This window comes from Bicyclus anynana, chromosome 26 (assembly GCF_947172395.1).
Source record: "Bicyclus anynana chromosome 26, ilBicAnyn1.1, whole genome shotgun sequence".
NCBI classification, from domain to species: domain Eukaryota; kingdom Metazoa; phylum Arthropoda; class Insecta; order Lepidoptera; family Nymphalidae; genus Bicyclus; species Bicyclus anynana.
In genome coordinates this window covers 2,719,390-2,735,915 of record NC_069108.1, presented here as the reverse complement: position 1 = coordinate 2,735,915, position 16,526 = coordinate 2,719,390, and the positions used below count along the sequence as shown (strand labels likewise).

At 38.4% G+C, this 16,526-nt stretch overlaps 1 protein-coding gene across 9 annotated transcripts in view; it reads right to left on the bottom strand.

Annotated features, from left to right (window-relative positions):
- LOC112047132 (gastrula zinc finger protein XlCGF57.1) overlaps positions 1–16,526 on the bottom strand; it is a 45,039-nt gene that overhangs the window by 14,666 nt on the left and 13,847 nt on the right. Inside the window, exon 5 of one of the 9 annotated variants that reach the window (XM_024084089.2) lies at positions 3,852–5,333. The exons of 5 other annotated variants lie outside the window; for them this stretch is intronic. In XM_024084089.2, coding sequence (XP_023939857.2) covers positions 4,045–5,333 — 1,289 coding nt within the window. In that variant the 3' untranslated portion in view covers positions 3,852–4,044. Of the gene's footprint in view, positions 1–3,851; positions 5,334–5,386; positions 7,565–8,066; positions 9,201–12,676; positions 14,455–16,526 lie in introns of those variants that run through there. 3 more of the 9 variants (XM_024084090.2, XM_024084105.2, XM_024084093.2) reach the window with 3 other exon arrangements.

Here is a 16,526-nt window from a genome sequence, read left to right as displayed (position 1 = left end):
CATAATATATTGGAATATCTACTCATATATCTTTTCGTCCGAAATTCGTCAGTGCCTGAAGACAAAAGTCTTCGAACAGTGCGTGTTGCCAGTTACCTATGGTTCCGAGACTTGGTCGCTAACTATGGGCCTCATAAGAAGGCTCAGAGTCACACAGCGGGCGATGGAACGAGCTACGTTAGGAGTATCTCTGCGTGATCGAATCAGAAATGAGGAGATCCGCAGAAGAACCAAAGTCACCGACATAGCTCAACGAGTTGCGAAGCTGAAGTGGCAATGGGCGGGGCATATAGTTCGAAGAGCCGATGGACGTTGGGGTCCCAAAGTGCTGGAATGGCGACCCCGCACTAGTAAGCGCAGTGTCGGCCGACCCCCCACCAGGTGGACTGCGACATCAAGCGAGTCGCAGGGATTCGTTGGATGCAGGTGGCTCAGTATCGTGATGTTTGGAAGTCTTTAAAAAAGGCCTATGTCCTGCAGTGGACGTCCATCGGCTGAGATGATGATGATGATGATATTGGAACGCTTTTTTTAACGTCCGTTAAAAAAACTCTCGTGCGAATGAGGGCTCACTCGAACACTATTGGTTAAAACTAACAACAGTCTTACAAATAATACTTAATATTCAAATACCGCTCAAGTATCTACTTTTGTACAGTAATGTAAATTGCTGTCACTATGACAACTAATGTCGGCCACAGACGATCAAGTTATATCACATGCTTGCATCACTAATGACTTGACGTCCGATAAAACTGATCGTGCGTTAATCGCGGTGTGCATGGCATCATGCCGATCGCGATCAACACACGATCAGTTTTATCGGGTGTCATGCCGTAAGCGCTGCAGTCATGTGAGATTACTTGATCGTCAGTGGCTGACTTAAGGAATGTAAAAACTTACACAGTACGATGTTAGAAATTGTATGAATTTAAAAATGAACTCCCATCCAGAAAATAGATAAAGACTTTTATCTACAACATTCAAACTAGAGGGTATTTTACTCTTTATGACACGAAATCTGAAAGTGTATAAATAAAATAGTTTAATTTTCTTCTTCATAAATCCTTTTTCATAGATTTGTTATTTCATAGATATTTGTCTTCTTTAATCTGGTCTATTTTGTGATTTGGACCTTTAAATGAAATACCTATAGATGTAGCTATTAAATCATGTGGAAGTGAGAAGCGTATATCCGAGTTATAAAAGAAAATTCAGACAAAAAATATTAGGTATATGTTGTTCTTGTCAGTGAAGCCGGGTTCTGTTGGTAACTTAAAAATCGGTCCACAAATGATGGAAATATACATACATACATAAAAAAAGAACATACACACAGCTGAACGTAGAACCTCCTCCTTTTTGGAAGTCGGTTAAAAAGTCAGCTAAAACCGCTAGTGCCGTTGTTAGCTTTTTCTTGTTTTAAAATGAATTTTCAGCTTATTTATAGTGTACTTCCGGTCCGGGACATAAACTAGACCATCAGACCATCAAGGCGCATATTATTTTAGGGCGTTTACAATTTAAGACCGTTTTAAAAAAAAGTGTCGGCTAGCCTACTGTCACACGCAAACGAACGAAACAATAGAATGACTATATATTCTAATGCCAGCCACTGACGATCAAGTAATCTCACATGCATGCAGCGCTAACAGCTTGACAACCGATAAAACTGATCGTGTGGTTGCGACGTGGATGACATCATGCCGTTCGCGACCAACACATGATCAGTTTTATCGGACGTCAATCCGTTAGCGCTGCAGGCATGTGAGATTACTTGATCGTCAGTGGCTCACATATAATTATGTTTCAAATCACGATTACCTACCAAGTAAAAGGTCATTCAGTTCCAAAGAACACAATCTCTAACATCGAACGATTATAATGCATTTTAGCAATACATCAATATAATATTTATTGTTGGATTGTATTTATAGATAAATCTATCAATTAAAAAATACTTATAAATACTAAAATTGCATAAAACAAGTGCTGCGTTTGTGTTAAAAGTGATAAAAAGATTTCATAATAATTACTACTATTCAGCCGGGTCCACACCGAGTAAGCAGTTACTTTTTTTTATTTTATAATTAAAATAGAAAAAAAATGAGTTTAGATGAAGATAAATAATGCTATTGGTTGATAATAAAACACAGTGGCGTGCACTTCATAGATGCATAGACGCAATGCATACGCTGAGGATTCATTACGTACCTGTGTTGGAGGTAGAATTTTTCATTTTGAACAATTTATACAAAACTAGCGGACGCCCGCGACTTCGTCCGCGTAAATTTCGATGTCAACTTTACTACTACCCCTACCCTACCCTACCCCTACCCTACTACTACCCCTACCCTACTACTACCCCAACCCTACTACTACCCCAACCCTACCCAACCCCTACATCTACCCTACCCCTACCCTACCCTACCCTCCCCGTACCCTATCCCTTTCCTACCCCTATCCCTACCGTACCCCTATCTCACGCCTACCCTACTACTTCCCTATCCTACTCGTACCTCTACCCTACCACTACCCTACACTAAACCCGGCCCTAAACCTACCCTACCTCTACACTACCCCTACGCTTCCCTATCCGTACCCTACCCTACCCTGTAACTTCTCTATCTTACTCCTACCCTTAGCAAAATCGGTCCAGTCCTTCGAGAGTGGTGGTATGACCAAGAGAAATAGAGACTTCTATGCTAATAATATAGAGAGGTAAAGTTCGTGTGGTTGTAGGAGGTAATCTCTGGATCTACTGGACCGATTTGGAAAATTGTTTTACCAATAGAAAGCTACGTTATTTTCGAGTGCCATAGGCTATGTTTGATCCACATATTCACACGGGAACGGGAACTAAGTAAATGAAAGCGCCGGGCATCATATAGCGGAATTTCTGCGTCTTTTAGAAATTTTGTATTATCTCCGAAACTATTTAACTAATTAACATACTATAAAGGGCAAATCTTATCTCCATAATATCCTTGTGATTATTAAATAATTTATTTTAATAAGGATTAAAGTTTAGTTGTATAAATAATGACGTAAACCTAAGTATATAAAATTAATAATTTTTAAAACACAAAAGGTACTATATCTGCTAATATATAGAAGATAGATATATGGTGTCGCGGACTTTTTTGTAGAACTTTTAAAGATACATAAAGTCTCCATACATTAATTTCAATTTTACACAATAGTTAAGGCAGCGCATGCGAATAAGTCTGTTTAAGAGGATTTTCAGTCCGACCTGTATGACAAAAACTGTGATAACTCGGCTAATATATATGATACCAATATAAAATATAGCCTATAGCACTCCCCGATGATGTAGCATTCTACTGGTGAAAGAATTTTTAAAATCGGACCAGTAGTTCCGAAGATTACCCCATTTAAAAAATGTGACAAACTTACAAACTTACAAACTTTACCTCTTTATAATATTAGTATAGATGAAAAAAAACTTTTCATTTTACCTAGCCTACTCTAGTTAAAAATCTTGTGGACGCCACTGCTAAAACATAATAATTGGTTTACCATATTACATTCGATACACATACGGCACAGGGTATTCAATTATTATATGTATATGACAATGTTTCTGTATGCAATGTACTCAAATAATATTTTTTTTTAATTTAATTAAAAAAAAATTCAAAATTACAAATTTTGACTAGTTAGTTTATATTATTATATACAATACTTATATCATTAAAACTTTCACCTAGTGAATTTATAATTCATTCATCGTAACTTAAAATGTTCAGATGTAACCCTCATGAGAAATTGTATATTTTTTCTTTTATGTGCCAATGTGATTAATAAAAAAAAATTGTGTAAATAATAGGTAAATTCAAAAAAATAATCATCTTCATTTAAATAAAATGAAACTAAAAAATCGTAAAAACTTTACTCGATCGATCTCAATGTGTACCCGGCTACAATCAGATAGAGATCACAGATGTCATAAGATGTCACTACAGAGAAAACCTCAGCCGTCCTAATTGACACGATGGCAATAATAAAAAAAAAAAAAACAAATCATGTAGCGATAATTTTGTGTATATTCTTCATGTGCACCTTCCACGTCCACTTCTGGACGAAACTGGACGAGCAGAACTCGCATTTGTACTGCCTTATGTTTTCGTGTATGTTCATGTGATTGCGCAAAGTGTACTTCCTAGAGTACGCCTTGTGGCAGACGTCACATTTGTACTCCCTTATGGACGAATGCTTCTCTAAATGCTTCTCCAGATCCGATTGCAAGGAAAACTTCTGGTCGCAGTGTTCGCATTTGTGCTTCAAATCGGCGTGATGCCTTTTGTTGTGGTTGTACCAACGAGATCGAGTGGTAAACGTCCGTTTACAATAATCACATTTGATAGACAACGGCTCGACTCCATGCTCTTCAACCATATGCGAACGCTTCTTCGCGTAACTAGAGAATCTCGCTTCACAATGCGGACATTTGTTGCGTTTGGAAAGTCCGTCGTTGTGTATAAACTTCTCGTGGTCCAATCTCTTTCGATTCGTGCTGTAAATTTTTGGACATTGCGTGCATTTGAACTCTCCCGTCCTGTGTTTTAATGCGTGCCTATTCAGCAATTGCTTGTTGACGAACGTCGCGTTGCATAAATCGCACACGTAGTTCGTGTAGTGTATGTTCATGTGTTCTTGGACGTGTTTGAAGTGTTCGAACACTTTGGGACAGTAGAGACAGTTGAATTTGTTCTCGATAAACTTGAAGGGTAGGATGTGATTTGGGATGTCGGTGTGTATGGCTTTTTTGTGTTCGCCAGCCAAATGTTCCATCAAATTTTCGAGGGTGTCAATTTTGTTGTAGCACAAGAGGCAGTACAAATTCGTTATGTCCAACTTTACGAGGAAATTCCTCGACGTGTAGCCCTCCATGCACGACGATTTGTCTATTTCGTCGTGCTCCTCTAGCACGTGCTCTTTCAAATCGGGGACAGTTGGATACAGTTTTGGGCATAACATACACACGTAGCCGGTGCCATCGTAATGTCTTATGGGTGTCGCTGTGGAATGCAACATTATGGTCCTAATGTTCTTTAAATGCTTTACTAGTTCGGCCGCGCCGTCGCTTTTCGACGTTTTATCTGACATGTATCGCTTTTTTATTATCGGTATCGGTTTTACACGCGGTTGGTTAGATCCGTGCGCTATAATGCTCGGCGTTAGTTTTTCTGGTTCCATTTGAACGGTTCCCTCGACTTCCGGCTCTATCTTTATGATCAGTTGGTCCTCCTCATGATCTGAGGCCGGTTCTTGTTTCACTACTACTTCTAATTTCAGGTCGCTCTTGCCACCTACAAACAAAAGTAGTAGGTTAAATATCTCAACTTATATAACACTGTCTGTGTTGTGCTTTTTGTCTTAGATAAACATTTTGTTGGGAGCGCCGTTTTCAAATATCTGACATCGATCAACGTCGAGGAGGTGGTGGCTTCAATAAACAGTCATTTTATGCATTTTCACTTATTTTTATTAGAGATTATATATACGTAATCTTTTTACTTATGATCTTATACAATTGTACGCGGTTTTCGTTTAAAATTTATTTAGATAATCACTAAATGATTATTCCAATATCTACGCTATGATTTAAATATAAATATACATGATATAATTTTAAAAGTAATATTTAAACCAACGGTGAGATCAATAAAAAATTAACACTGTTACTTGAACCAAATTTCAAATTACAAACTCAAAGTAATTTCATAAGAAATGTTTTGAATCTCACACGTTCTTTTCATTAAATTAGTTTCAAGTTCATTGTAAAGTTTGAAATTAACTTCATGTAACTTAGCATTAGTTGATTAATACTTGATAAAATTTTTCTTAACTATTATTAAAAGTCTACGTAAGCATATTTTATTTGTAGGGCAGGGATGACTAACCTATGGCACGTATATTATCACTCGAAAAAACAAACTCAGTTGTGCTTAAAGACTTTCTCCTTCTAAATTAGTGGTCTCTAAATGCATCAATGTAATAGATAGAGTAGATAAGAGGAGAAAATCATCCTACAGTTTGCCACCCCTGTTACAAGGGACCAACTATATCAATACTAATGCTTCCTAATCAGAGATGTACGAGTATGTGCAGAATTCAACACGTAAGAAAAGCTTACTTAATTTTACTGACTTAAGCAGAGACGAATAAAATTTGTTAAAAGCATATCGTTCCATATAGCTTACACATACTTCGCTCTAATGCACCGCCGTTTCGCACATCTTTGGTGGAAACCCTAAATCTAAACAGATCGTCGAAAAAAATTAAACTAAAGTCAAATTATGTTTGTACTGCATGTGAGACTTCAAGCTAGATTTCTGACTAAAATGGCTGGTGCAGTGTTCGCATTTGAATCTCCGCGCAATTTTCGCGTGCCGTTTCAAATGCTCGCGCAACGTGTGCTTCCTCACGTACGACTTCTGACATATGTCGCAGATGTACTCCTGCGCGGGTGTGTAATGCTTCAGCCTGTGCTTCTCCAACTCCACAAGCGTGTAGAAGCTCAAATGGCACTCGGAACATGGATACGTGCATTCCATGTGTTCACGTCGCTTGTGATACCTCATTCTCGCTCTAGTGGGGAATATCTCCTCACAAATTTCGCATTTCACAATCAATGGCTCAGCGCCGTGCTCCTCCGCCATGTGAGATCGCTTCTTCGCGTAATTAGTAAACTTCTCCTGGCAATACGGACACTTCTTCCTTTTATAATCACCGACGTGTACGAATTTCTCGTGGTTCAATTTCTTGCGATTTGTGTCGAATATTTTCGGACACTGACTGCACGGGAAGTCACCCTTCTTGTGCCTGTTCGCGTGGTTCTGCAACGTCCGTTTGTTGACGAACGGTGCGTTGCAGGTCATGCAGAAGTAGTTCTGGTAATGCACGCTCATATGCTCCGCTACCAACTTGAAATGCTCGAACGTTTTCGGACATTGGACGCAATTGAACCCGTTTCCAACAAATCGGAACGGCAGTATATGGTTTGGGATGTCAGTGTGCAAATCTTTTTTGTGCACCGAATTCAGGTGAACGAACATATCATCGAAGCTCACAATTTCGTTGTGGCAGATGAGGCAACACAGATGCGTGATATCCAATCTGACAACATAGGACGTCAGTCTGTGCCCTTCCATAAAGGAGGATTTGTCCATTTCGTCGTGTTCTTCTAACACGTGGGCTTTTAAATCCGAAGGTAGAGGATACGTCTCTGGGCACATGGCACAGACATAATTGGCACCATCGTGATATCTTATCGGAGTGGCATTAGTGTTTAATAGTATTGTGCTTATGTTTTTCAGATGCTTTTCCATTGCAATCTTTTGCTCCTTTTTGTGTTTCTTATTCAGTGCTTTCTTTTCATCGATGCTTTCATTGACCATTGGCTCTATTTTGATGGTAGTTGTGGTCTGATTGACCAGCTCTAGTTTATTGGTCGTTATGCTCTGCTCCTCGTTTTCGGTGTCAGAGATCGGTTCCGCTTTGATACTGATCTCAATGAAACTCTTTTCTGTCTCGACACCTACAAAGAAAAGCACTGAATTAAAATTCTCAACATGACCATCAGTTTTACTTGATCGTTCATATACAGCTACATCATTTTGTATGCTAAAAAGACTGCATGCTTATTCTATGTTTTTGGCTGCGTTGCACGATTTCTTTTAATACTAAAATAATTACTTGTGTAGAGTTCTATAAATCATTTATTTGTGACTGAGCGATTAGAAAAGAAGGTTTTGGTTTGAGAACTTATTTTCTTTTGACAAATTGTGTGTTTTACACAACGATGATTAAGGTGACTAATGACTATGGTGACATCTTTTTGAAAGAGCTTTATAAAAGTTTAAAACTGTCAATTAAACAGAAAAATAAATATCAATTAATAAGTATGAATTAGATTTTCGCAATGCAAATATTTAAAGGAATCTAGAATCAAAGAGAAAAAATCAATATTCAGATAAATTTTCTAGTATTTATTACACAAGTCACATCAAATATTACAGACATCAATTAATGACAAAACCACACTCCTAACGCTACAATACTAAAACATCACTTGGACGCATTTTGAGCCATCATTGTATTTTTTGATATCCCATGATTCTTTTTCATGTGTTTTCTTCTACTATTCTGGGTGGCGTACGCCTTTCCGCACACATCGCATTTGAATTTCCTCTCATTTGTGTGCGTCGCCATATAATGTCCGAGCATGTGGCGTTTGATGAAGAATCCCATGCTGCAAACTGAACACTCGTACGGACGTTCTTTCAGATGAACGCTCCGGATGTGAAGCATTAAGTTGGACTTTAAATTGAATCTCTTGTCACATTTGTCACACTTAATCCCTTCTACTTTGTGCTCCTGCATCATGTGTCGCGTCTTTTGATAATAGTTCTTGAACCTCGCTTTGCATATCTGACAGACGCTGTCACCGGCGATGCCTTTGTGTTCAGTGTTAACGTGCGCTTTCTTCTTGGACTCCGCAGCAAAGATCATGCCGCAATGCTTACACGCGAAGCTAGATTTCTTCTTCCCGTGTGTCGTTTCGTGCCTGTTCAATCGGAAGCTATTCACAAAACCAGCACCGCATATGGTGCATATAAAATTTCTGTAATGTACGTTCATGTGTTGCATCAAAAGTTTCATGTTGTGGAACACATCGGGGCAAAGGCAGCAGTATATTTGCTGCTCGTTGGTCAGTTTGAACGGTTGGAAATAATCTGTTATACCTAAATAATACTTCTTATCGTGTACTTTGACTAGATGCTCACTTAGAGAGTTGATGCTATCCATGGGGTTATCGCAGATGGTGCATTTTAAATCGACTATGTCTAAAAATGCCACAAAGCTGCTCATTCCTGAACCTATTTTATACGTGGGCTTTTCTTTAGCGTGATCGTAATGCGTGTGCTGTCTCAAAAGACTGGGATCGGGGAAGGTTTTAAAGCAATAAGCGCAAACGTAGCCCGCATCGTTTCTATCCTTGAAGGGGGTGGCGTTTGAGTATTTTAACAGGGTGGTTAGATTGTGCCACTGTTTCTGCATCTCTGGGGGATGCTTTTCGCGGTACACTACACTATCGTACGTATCGTCGGTCTCAGCCGGCCCGGTTTCGTCCGTAACGGCCGCTTTTCTTTTTTTTCGGGCTCCGGTGAGGCCTATAAAAGAAAAACAACCAGTGACACGCCGTTCTGTGGTACATTTCAACGTATTCAATTTCACTTCCTCTACAAATACACTAAAGTCTAGTTTTAAGACAAAATATTTAATTTCTTCTTGACTGTGATAGTAAATTATATTTTTCTATACTATATTTAAATTCAGTTTTGAGTTCTTCTGATATAACAAATATTAAAAGTATGTCATTGTTTTTAATTATTCTACACATTAGTTTTGTATAATGAAGTAATCGTACATTTATAACTAGCATTTACTTGTTACTTTCTGTGGTCATAGGCTGAGGAAGATCGCAAAACAGTACAAGCAAGCTAAAGCTATAAACTTGGAAAATAACTGACTATAGTGCCATTTTAACGAGGTGTTTCCTGAGCTCTATATTAATAACTAGAGGACTTCCGCGACTTCGTCCGCCCTAAGACTTCTTTAACCTAGCCCTTCCAGTAGTATCGCTGTAAAAATGGAGTAACTTCTCCCGTTTTTCCAACATTTCCCTTCACTATTCTGCTCCTATTGATCGTAGCGTGATGAAAAGTATACTATAACCTGCCCAGGAGTATAAAGAATAATTGTACGAAGTTTCGTTAAAATACGTCGAGTAGTTTTTGTTTCTATAACAAACATACAGTATTTTTGGCATCAGTATCGTCACTAATCACCCCTTGTTACGTTATTTTGGAAATATATTTCATGTACAGAATTGACCTCTCTACAGATTTATTATAAGTATAGATTGTTGTTTTTTTTTTCAAAAATTTTATACTAAAAATCTAATGTCTTCGCGCCTTTGCAATGCCTAAGTGCCTCAAGTTTGGAAAATAATTTCTTGTTTAATTTCCTTGTATCTACCGATTTGAAGTAAAATAAAGGTAGATCGACAATATTATATTTTTGAGCCACGCCAATGTCAAACAAACTTTAAATATAACATTAAAAAAAAAAATATATATACATACAGCCGAACGTAGAACCTCCTCCTTTTTGGAAGTCGGTTAAAAACCTTATTTATCGTGAACAAAATATTCAGTGTAAATTATCAGCCCGGAGTTAGGATGTTGGTGGCATTACATCATCGTGCCTCGGAGAGCACGTAAAGCCGTCGGCCCCGGTCATCATCATTAACCCCTTTTTTTTTACAAGTTAGCCTATTGACTACAATCTAATACGTGACTTAAAAATTGGTTGCGATTAGCAGCGCCATCTCTCGTGGCGGACTTGCTTTACTTCACAAGCTCCTAGTAATTAGTTTACAATAACGCAGTCAAAAGACTAAACGCTGGGCTTACTAGTGTTTTTTTTTTTTTTACTTCTTTACAAGTTGACTACAATCTCACCTGATGGTAAGTGATGATGCAGTCTAAGATGGAAGCGGGCTAACTTGTTAGGAGGAAGATGTAAATCCACACCCCTTTCGGTTTCTACACGGCATCGTACCGGAACGCTGAATCGCTTGGCGGTGCGTCTTTGCCGGTAGGATGGTAACTAGTCTCGGCCGAAGCCTCCCACCAGCCAGACCTGGACAAATTAAGAAAATCTCAATCTGCCCAGCCGGGGATCGAACCCAGGACCTCCGTCTTGTAAATCCACCGCGCATACCACTACGCCATGGAGGCCGTGTCGTAGTATAGCAGTGTTATTGTAATTTCGATTACACTTTTCGTAACGCAAGTCATGCATGCGTAATGAAGTTTTACTTTAAAAGGTGGGCCATCATATAGGTCGTCGTCATCAACCCATATTCGGCTCACTGCTGAGCTCGAGTCTCCTCTCAGAATGAGAGGGGTTAGGCCAATAGTCCACCACGCTGGCCCAATGCGGATTGGCAGACTTCACACACGCAGAGAATGAAGATAATTCTCTGGTATGCAGGTTTCCTCACGATGTTTTCCTTCACCGATTGAGACACGTGATATTTAATTTCTTAAAATGCACACAACTGAAAAGTTGGAGGTGCATGCCCGGGACCGGATTCGAACCCACACCCTCCGGAATCGGAGGCAGAGGTCATATCCACTAGGCTATGACTGCTCTTATCTATAGGTAGGCATTATTAAAAATTGCTCGCTGAGAGTATTTTTAAAGTGTCCAATATTGTAAACGAGATTACGCTGTACGAAAATAAAGGCAACAAATTTTGTTACAGCTCTTTATTAAAAAACCTAACGAAAGAATTCTTTACTAAGTAATAAAAACTGTAGTAAAACATTTTCACATGATTAAATTAAAATTATAAATATAAATATGGGTACTATATTATTATTTAAGAATCATACTAAAAACATGACTTAAAAATAAAATTACTAAATAATATTTTTTATAATTTGCAATGTTGAGTAAAAAGTAAAAAATATCGAAGTACGCATAATACATATACAAACTTATACTGCCACATTGGTAAAATACATAATTATAATGTACGTTTTTATCTAGGATCTTAACACACTCACACATTTTGCTCGTGTTTTCTGTAAATCGCGTAGACAGAGAAAGTAATAGACGCCTAAATATCGGCACGCGTCATGACACCAAATATAGAATCGCCTCGCTTCATTTACATCTACTGGACAGACAGAGAAATGGAGACACAAAACTGTCTAAATTTGTTTTTAAGCAGTTTTTGGATAGTTAAAAAAAATCTAAAAAACTTTGCTTAAAGTTCAAAATATTAAAAGCGTTTCCAATAAAAACCCAAATTCAGAGCAAAATCTACATTAGACGGGTTCAAAATGTTTCGTTCAATGTTGATTTCGAAATGCGACTACTTGAAAAGTCTACCCAAAAGGAGTTTTTGGCACTCATTTAGTGAGGAAATTTTTTGTTCGCTGAAGAGTCTATTTTTTTATAATAGGTCAATGAGAGACATCAAATAAGTTGTTCTCTTTTGTAGATGATGCAATGTATGCTTTGTATTTGTCTATTCACTTTTCTGTCTACACCCCCGTGATCGTTGTAACCGGTAAATGGCTGATACACTCAGCCCACCTCAGGCCTTGGCTTAGATTAGACTAATACTATTTTACAAAGAAAATTTAGGCCACGTCTTTCGATTTATAGATAACAAGTGAGATTTTACCCGCGAAGTTCCCATTTCTGAAAGCCTACATTTGCAAATAATGTAACTTTCTATTGATAAAAGAAGTTTTAAACTCGGTTCGATCCAGATTCGGGTCGATCCACGTTTTGCCCCCAACTCCACAAATTTTACCTTTTAATTGGAGATAGTTTAAAGGATGGAGAGTGACATAGGCTACTTTTTTATCTCTTTCTAACCCCTCACTTTCCTAAAATGGAAGGTGGAAGTTTGTATGAATCATTCCGCAATTTTCGAGGTAGAAGAATGCTAAAAATTGGTATGCAGATTAGTTGTTACTATTTCTGTGATTAGATAGTATAGATGCTCAAATAATGGGTCAATGTGTCAAAGCGCCAAGTAACAAAAAAACGACTGTTTTCATAAAAAAAATGCAATTGGTGCATTGTCATTCTAATGGTTATCGTCAGAAATCTTACTTCTATGTACAACTTTAGATACCTATCGATTTCCATAATTTTCTTTTAAGTTTAAAACTAATATAATTCATGTGCAACAGCCGATGTCTATCTGACAAAGATGTGAGTAGTCGAAAAGTCTTTTGTTTTAACAATTCAATACGATCCAATTGGTTTATAAAAATGTATGGGTGCTTCCTTTTTTAGCTACGGCTCTCTTCTTTATATTCACTTTTCTGTCTACACTTGCTTCTTGATTAATATTTGTTTCTTTAATTAAGTTATTTATAAATTATATACATATTGATACTAATGTACCTCACAATTTATGGAAACTGATTGTTCACCTTTTCAGCCAAAGCTTTCTTCTTATACTCGATCTCTTTCAATGTCACCTCACGGTTATCGATTATTCTTCACTTTTTCAGTTCTTATTTGTTCTTCCTTTCTTATTTTCGTATTTCTTGAGTCTTATGTATAAATTTATATACCTATTGATAGTGATGATACTCAAAATTTATAGAAACTGATTCTTCACCTTTTCAGCGAGTGCTTTCTTCTTATTTTCGGCAGCGATCTGTTTCAACGTCATCTCCCGGTCGTCGATCAAATGCTTGACGTCATCAAACTCTTTGAATATGTCGAGGTCGTCTTGGTGCAGCTTGACATGACTCTTCAGGCTGCTCTTCTGCATGAAGGTCTTCTTGCACACCTCGCACTGGAACCTCTTGTCGTCTTCGTGCACCTTCATGTGCTCCCTCAGCGTTCGCATTCTAGAAAACGCCTTACCGCAGACGTCGCACGAGCAGTTCTCGCCGCCGGTGTGTCGCGTCATGTGGTCTACCAGACCGCGTTTGGAAAAGAACTTCGCATTGCATTTGTCGCACAGAAAACTCCTCTGCTGCAAATGGTGGTGCCTTATGTGTCTGTTCAGTTCGAACTTCTTCTTGTAAATCTTGTTGCAAGCGTTACACGGGTAGATGACGCGCGTCTCGTTGTGGACTTTCACCAAATGCTCACTCCTGTCGTAGTAGCTGACGAATATCTCCGGACAGTGCGGACACTTGTTCCTCAGCCAGCCACTCGTGTGGACTCCCTTCTCGTGGTTGCGTTTCTTCGTTAGCGACGTGTAGGTTTTCTCGCAAAAGTCGCAAGGAAAGTTCCCCTGGTAATGCGTCTTGCCGTGTTTCCTCAACGCCGCAATAGTTATGTATCCCGCACCGCATTTCTTGCAGCAGTAATTCCTGTAATGGCTGCTCATGTGGTGGTACAGGTTCTTGAAAGATATGTGGACGACAGAACAAATTACGCACGTAAAGTTTTGCCCGTTCTCCAGTCTGAACGGTAAAATGATGTCCTTAATGTTCTTGTGTATAATCTTGTTGTGGTCGACAACTAAATGCTCCTTCAGTTCGTTGAGATCTTTCATACTGTAATTGCATACGTTGCAGCACAAATCGGTGATGTCCAGTTTTATCGGGTTGTAACTCAATTTGTAGTCTAACATGGTGTTGATTTTGTCTTTCTCAGATTGCTGAGCTGTATGGACGCGAAGCTCCTCGATAGTCTGAAAGTGTTTGGCGCAGTAGAGACAGGAGAAACCTCTCATGGTCTTGTCTCTAAAGGGGCTCGCGTTGGAGAACTGTAGGATAGAAGTGAGGTTCACTCTATGCTCAATGCGCTCGGGAGTCGCGCTAACGTCCGATTTCTTTTTCTTTCTCTTTCGCTTGGGCTCGTCGTCCGTTCCTATAACAGAAACGAGCACATCTGTATTATCTTCGTCCATTCGCATGTGTTTAAGTTCTGTTATATTGTCTTTTCGGACGAACGAGCTCAGATTTTCGGGTAATTTTTTTTTTGGTTCTTTTAGGTTAATTTCCGTTTTTTAAATGTCACGGTGTCGTCGTTGTTTTTGTCAAAAAAAACGCTGTAAATAACTGTTCACTTTATAACATTTATTATTACACAAACCTTATGAACTAAGAAAACAGGTAACAAAATATTTTCTTCTCTTGAAACAATGCAACTAGTAAAAATATGACGGTTTATCATATTTTTAAATAAATTAATAGTGGTCGAAGGCATAAAGCCTATCGAGTAAATCCTTAAGTGCCTAGTCACCGCTTTCGGGGATATTATGAATTGTATATACGTGTATGTATATAAAATACTCACCTACACTAATATCATAAAGAGGTTAAGTTTGTGATTTTGTAGGGGGTAATCTTGGGATTTAATTGAACGATTAAAAAAAATACCATTAGATTGACACGTTGTTTGTGAGTCATAAGCCCTATTTTATCCCCCTATTCTCAGGGGAGCGGGATATAACTATACTTATGAGTATTTTTTCAGAACATCAAAGAACGTATGTTCGTTTTGTATCTCCTACAAATTTTAATGGCAAAAAAAAAATTAAACAATTGTTCAGGCCATGGAATTATTACAGAAATATATTTTAAGGTCAAGAAAAATCCTTTCATTTGGGCAATTAATAATATCCATTTTGTGGGTACATAAAGATTTTCTATTACAGATCTTCTATATTCGGAAAACAGTTTGTCTATGGTTGAGTGTAAGCTGTGAGGCAAATATTTGACAAGCACGTTTGTATGTTAAACTGTGGGACCGTTAGAAAATCAGAAAGATGTTCATAAATTATCATATTCTGTCTGTATTTTTTTTGATTGTGTATACGCCTTAGGCTCTTTGATTCGCCCTTGCGATAATATACATTCCGAATGAAGAAAAACGTAAAGTCTGTGGTACTCTCACGGAATTCCAAATCAAAATAACGTATTGCGAAAAGGTATACAGAAAACTAATGTAAAGTTGAACTTTCGTTGAGTAAATTGATATAGTTATTGTTAATAATAATAATATGCTCCCGACCGACTTTTTTCGGTCACGGCGGCTAATCTCATGGTGAGATTAGCCATGTACGCAGGAGATATCATAGTGCACAAGTGTATACGCAAGCACAGGTGCACTCTCTCTTCCCTCACTCTCGAAATCCAATGGGACAGCAGACCGACACGACCGGTGAGAGATCAGGCGCAGCACCGACGGCTTTACGTGCTCTCCGAGGCACTAACACCGCCAACTTCCCAACTCCAGGCTGCTATTAAGATTTTCCTTGTAAGAAAAATCTCAATTTGTTTTTGTTGGCCTGACCCGAGATTCGAACCCTGGACCTCATTGTCCGTAGCTGAACTAGCTAACCACGGGACCAATGAGGCAGTTAAAGTTAGTTATTGTTATTTTAGAATTTAAACTATCGTGAGTGTGTTCATATTGAACTTATTATAAAACACGACCGAAACTCACATGATACAACGTCGCAGTACGCCTGACTAGTTTCGAACCCATACGGGACGCGCGAGCCAAACTGCCAGGACCAGCTCGAGACTAGGGGGCCTGTATGGGCAACGGGCATACCCCGACGTTGCGTCACGTGAATTTTAGCCGTGTTTTATGATAGTTTTCATTTGTTATCGTTATTTTTTAAACGAAAGAAAGAAAAAGACGTTTATTTTAAAATTTTACTACTCATCACAATGCCTAATTGCCTAACAGTAGAAGACACGTATTAGAAACGATCTTCACCCATCTGTTTATTGGAAAAGTGTTTTATATCAAACTTCGTCAGAGTGATATTAAGTTTATCACATCCCTCGGGAACCATGGATTTTTCCGGGATGAAGTAATGTGTTAATCCAGAGTAAAAAGTATTCCCATTCCAAATTTCAGCCAAATCGGTTCAGTAGTTGCGGCGTTAAAGAGTAACAAACACCCCAAACAAACATCCATACAAACTT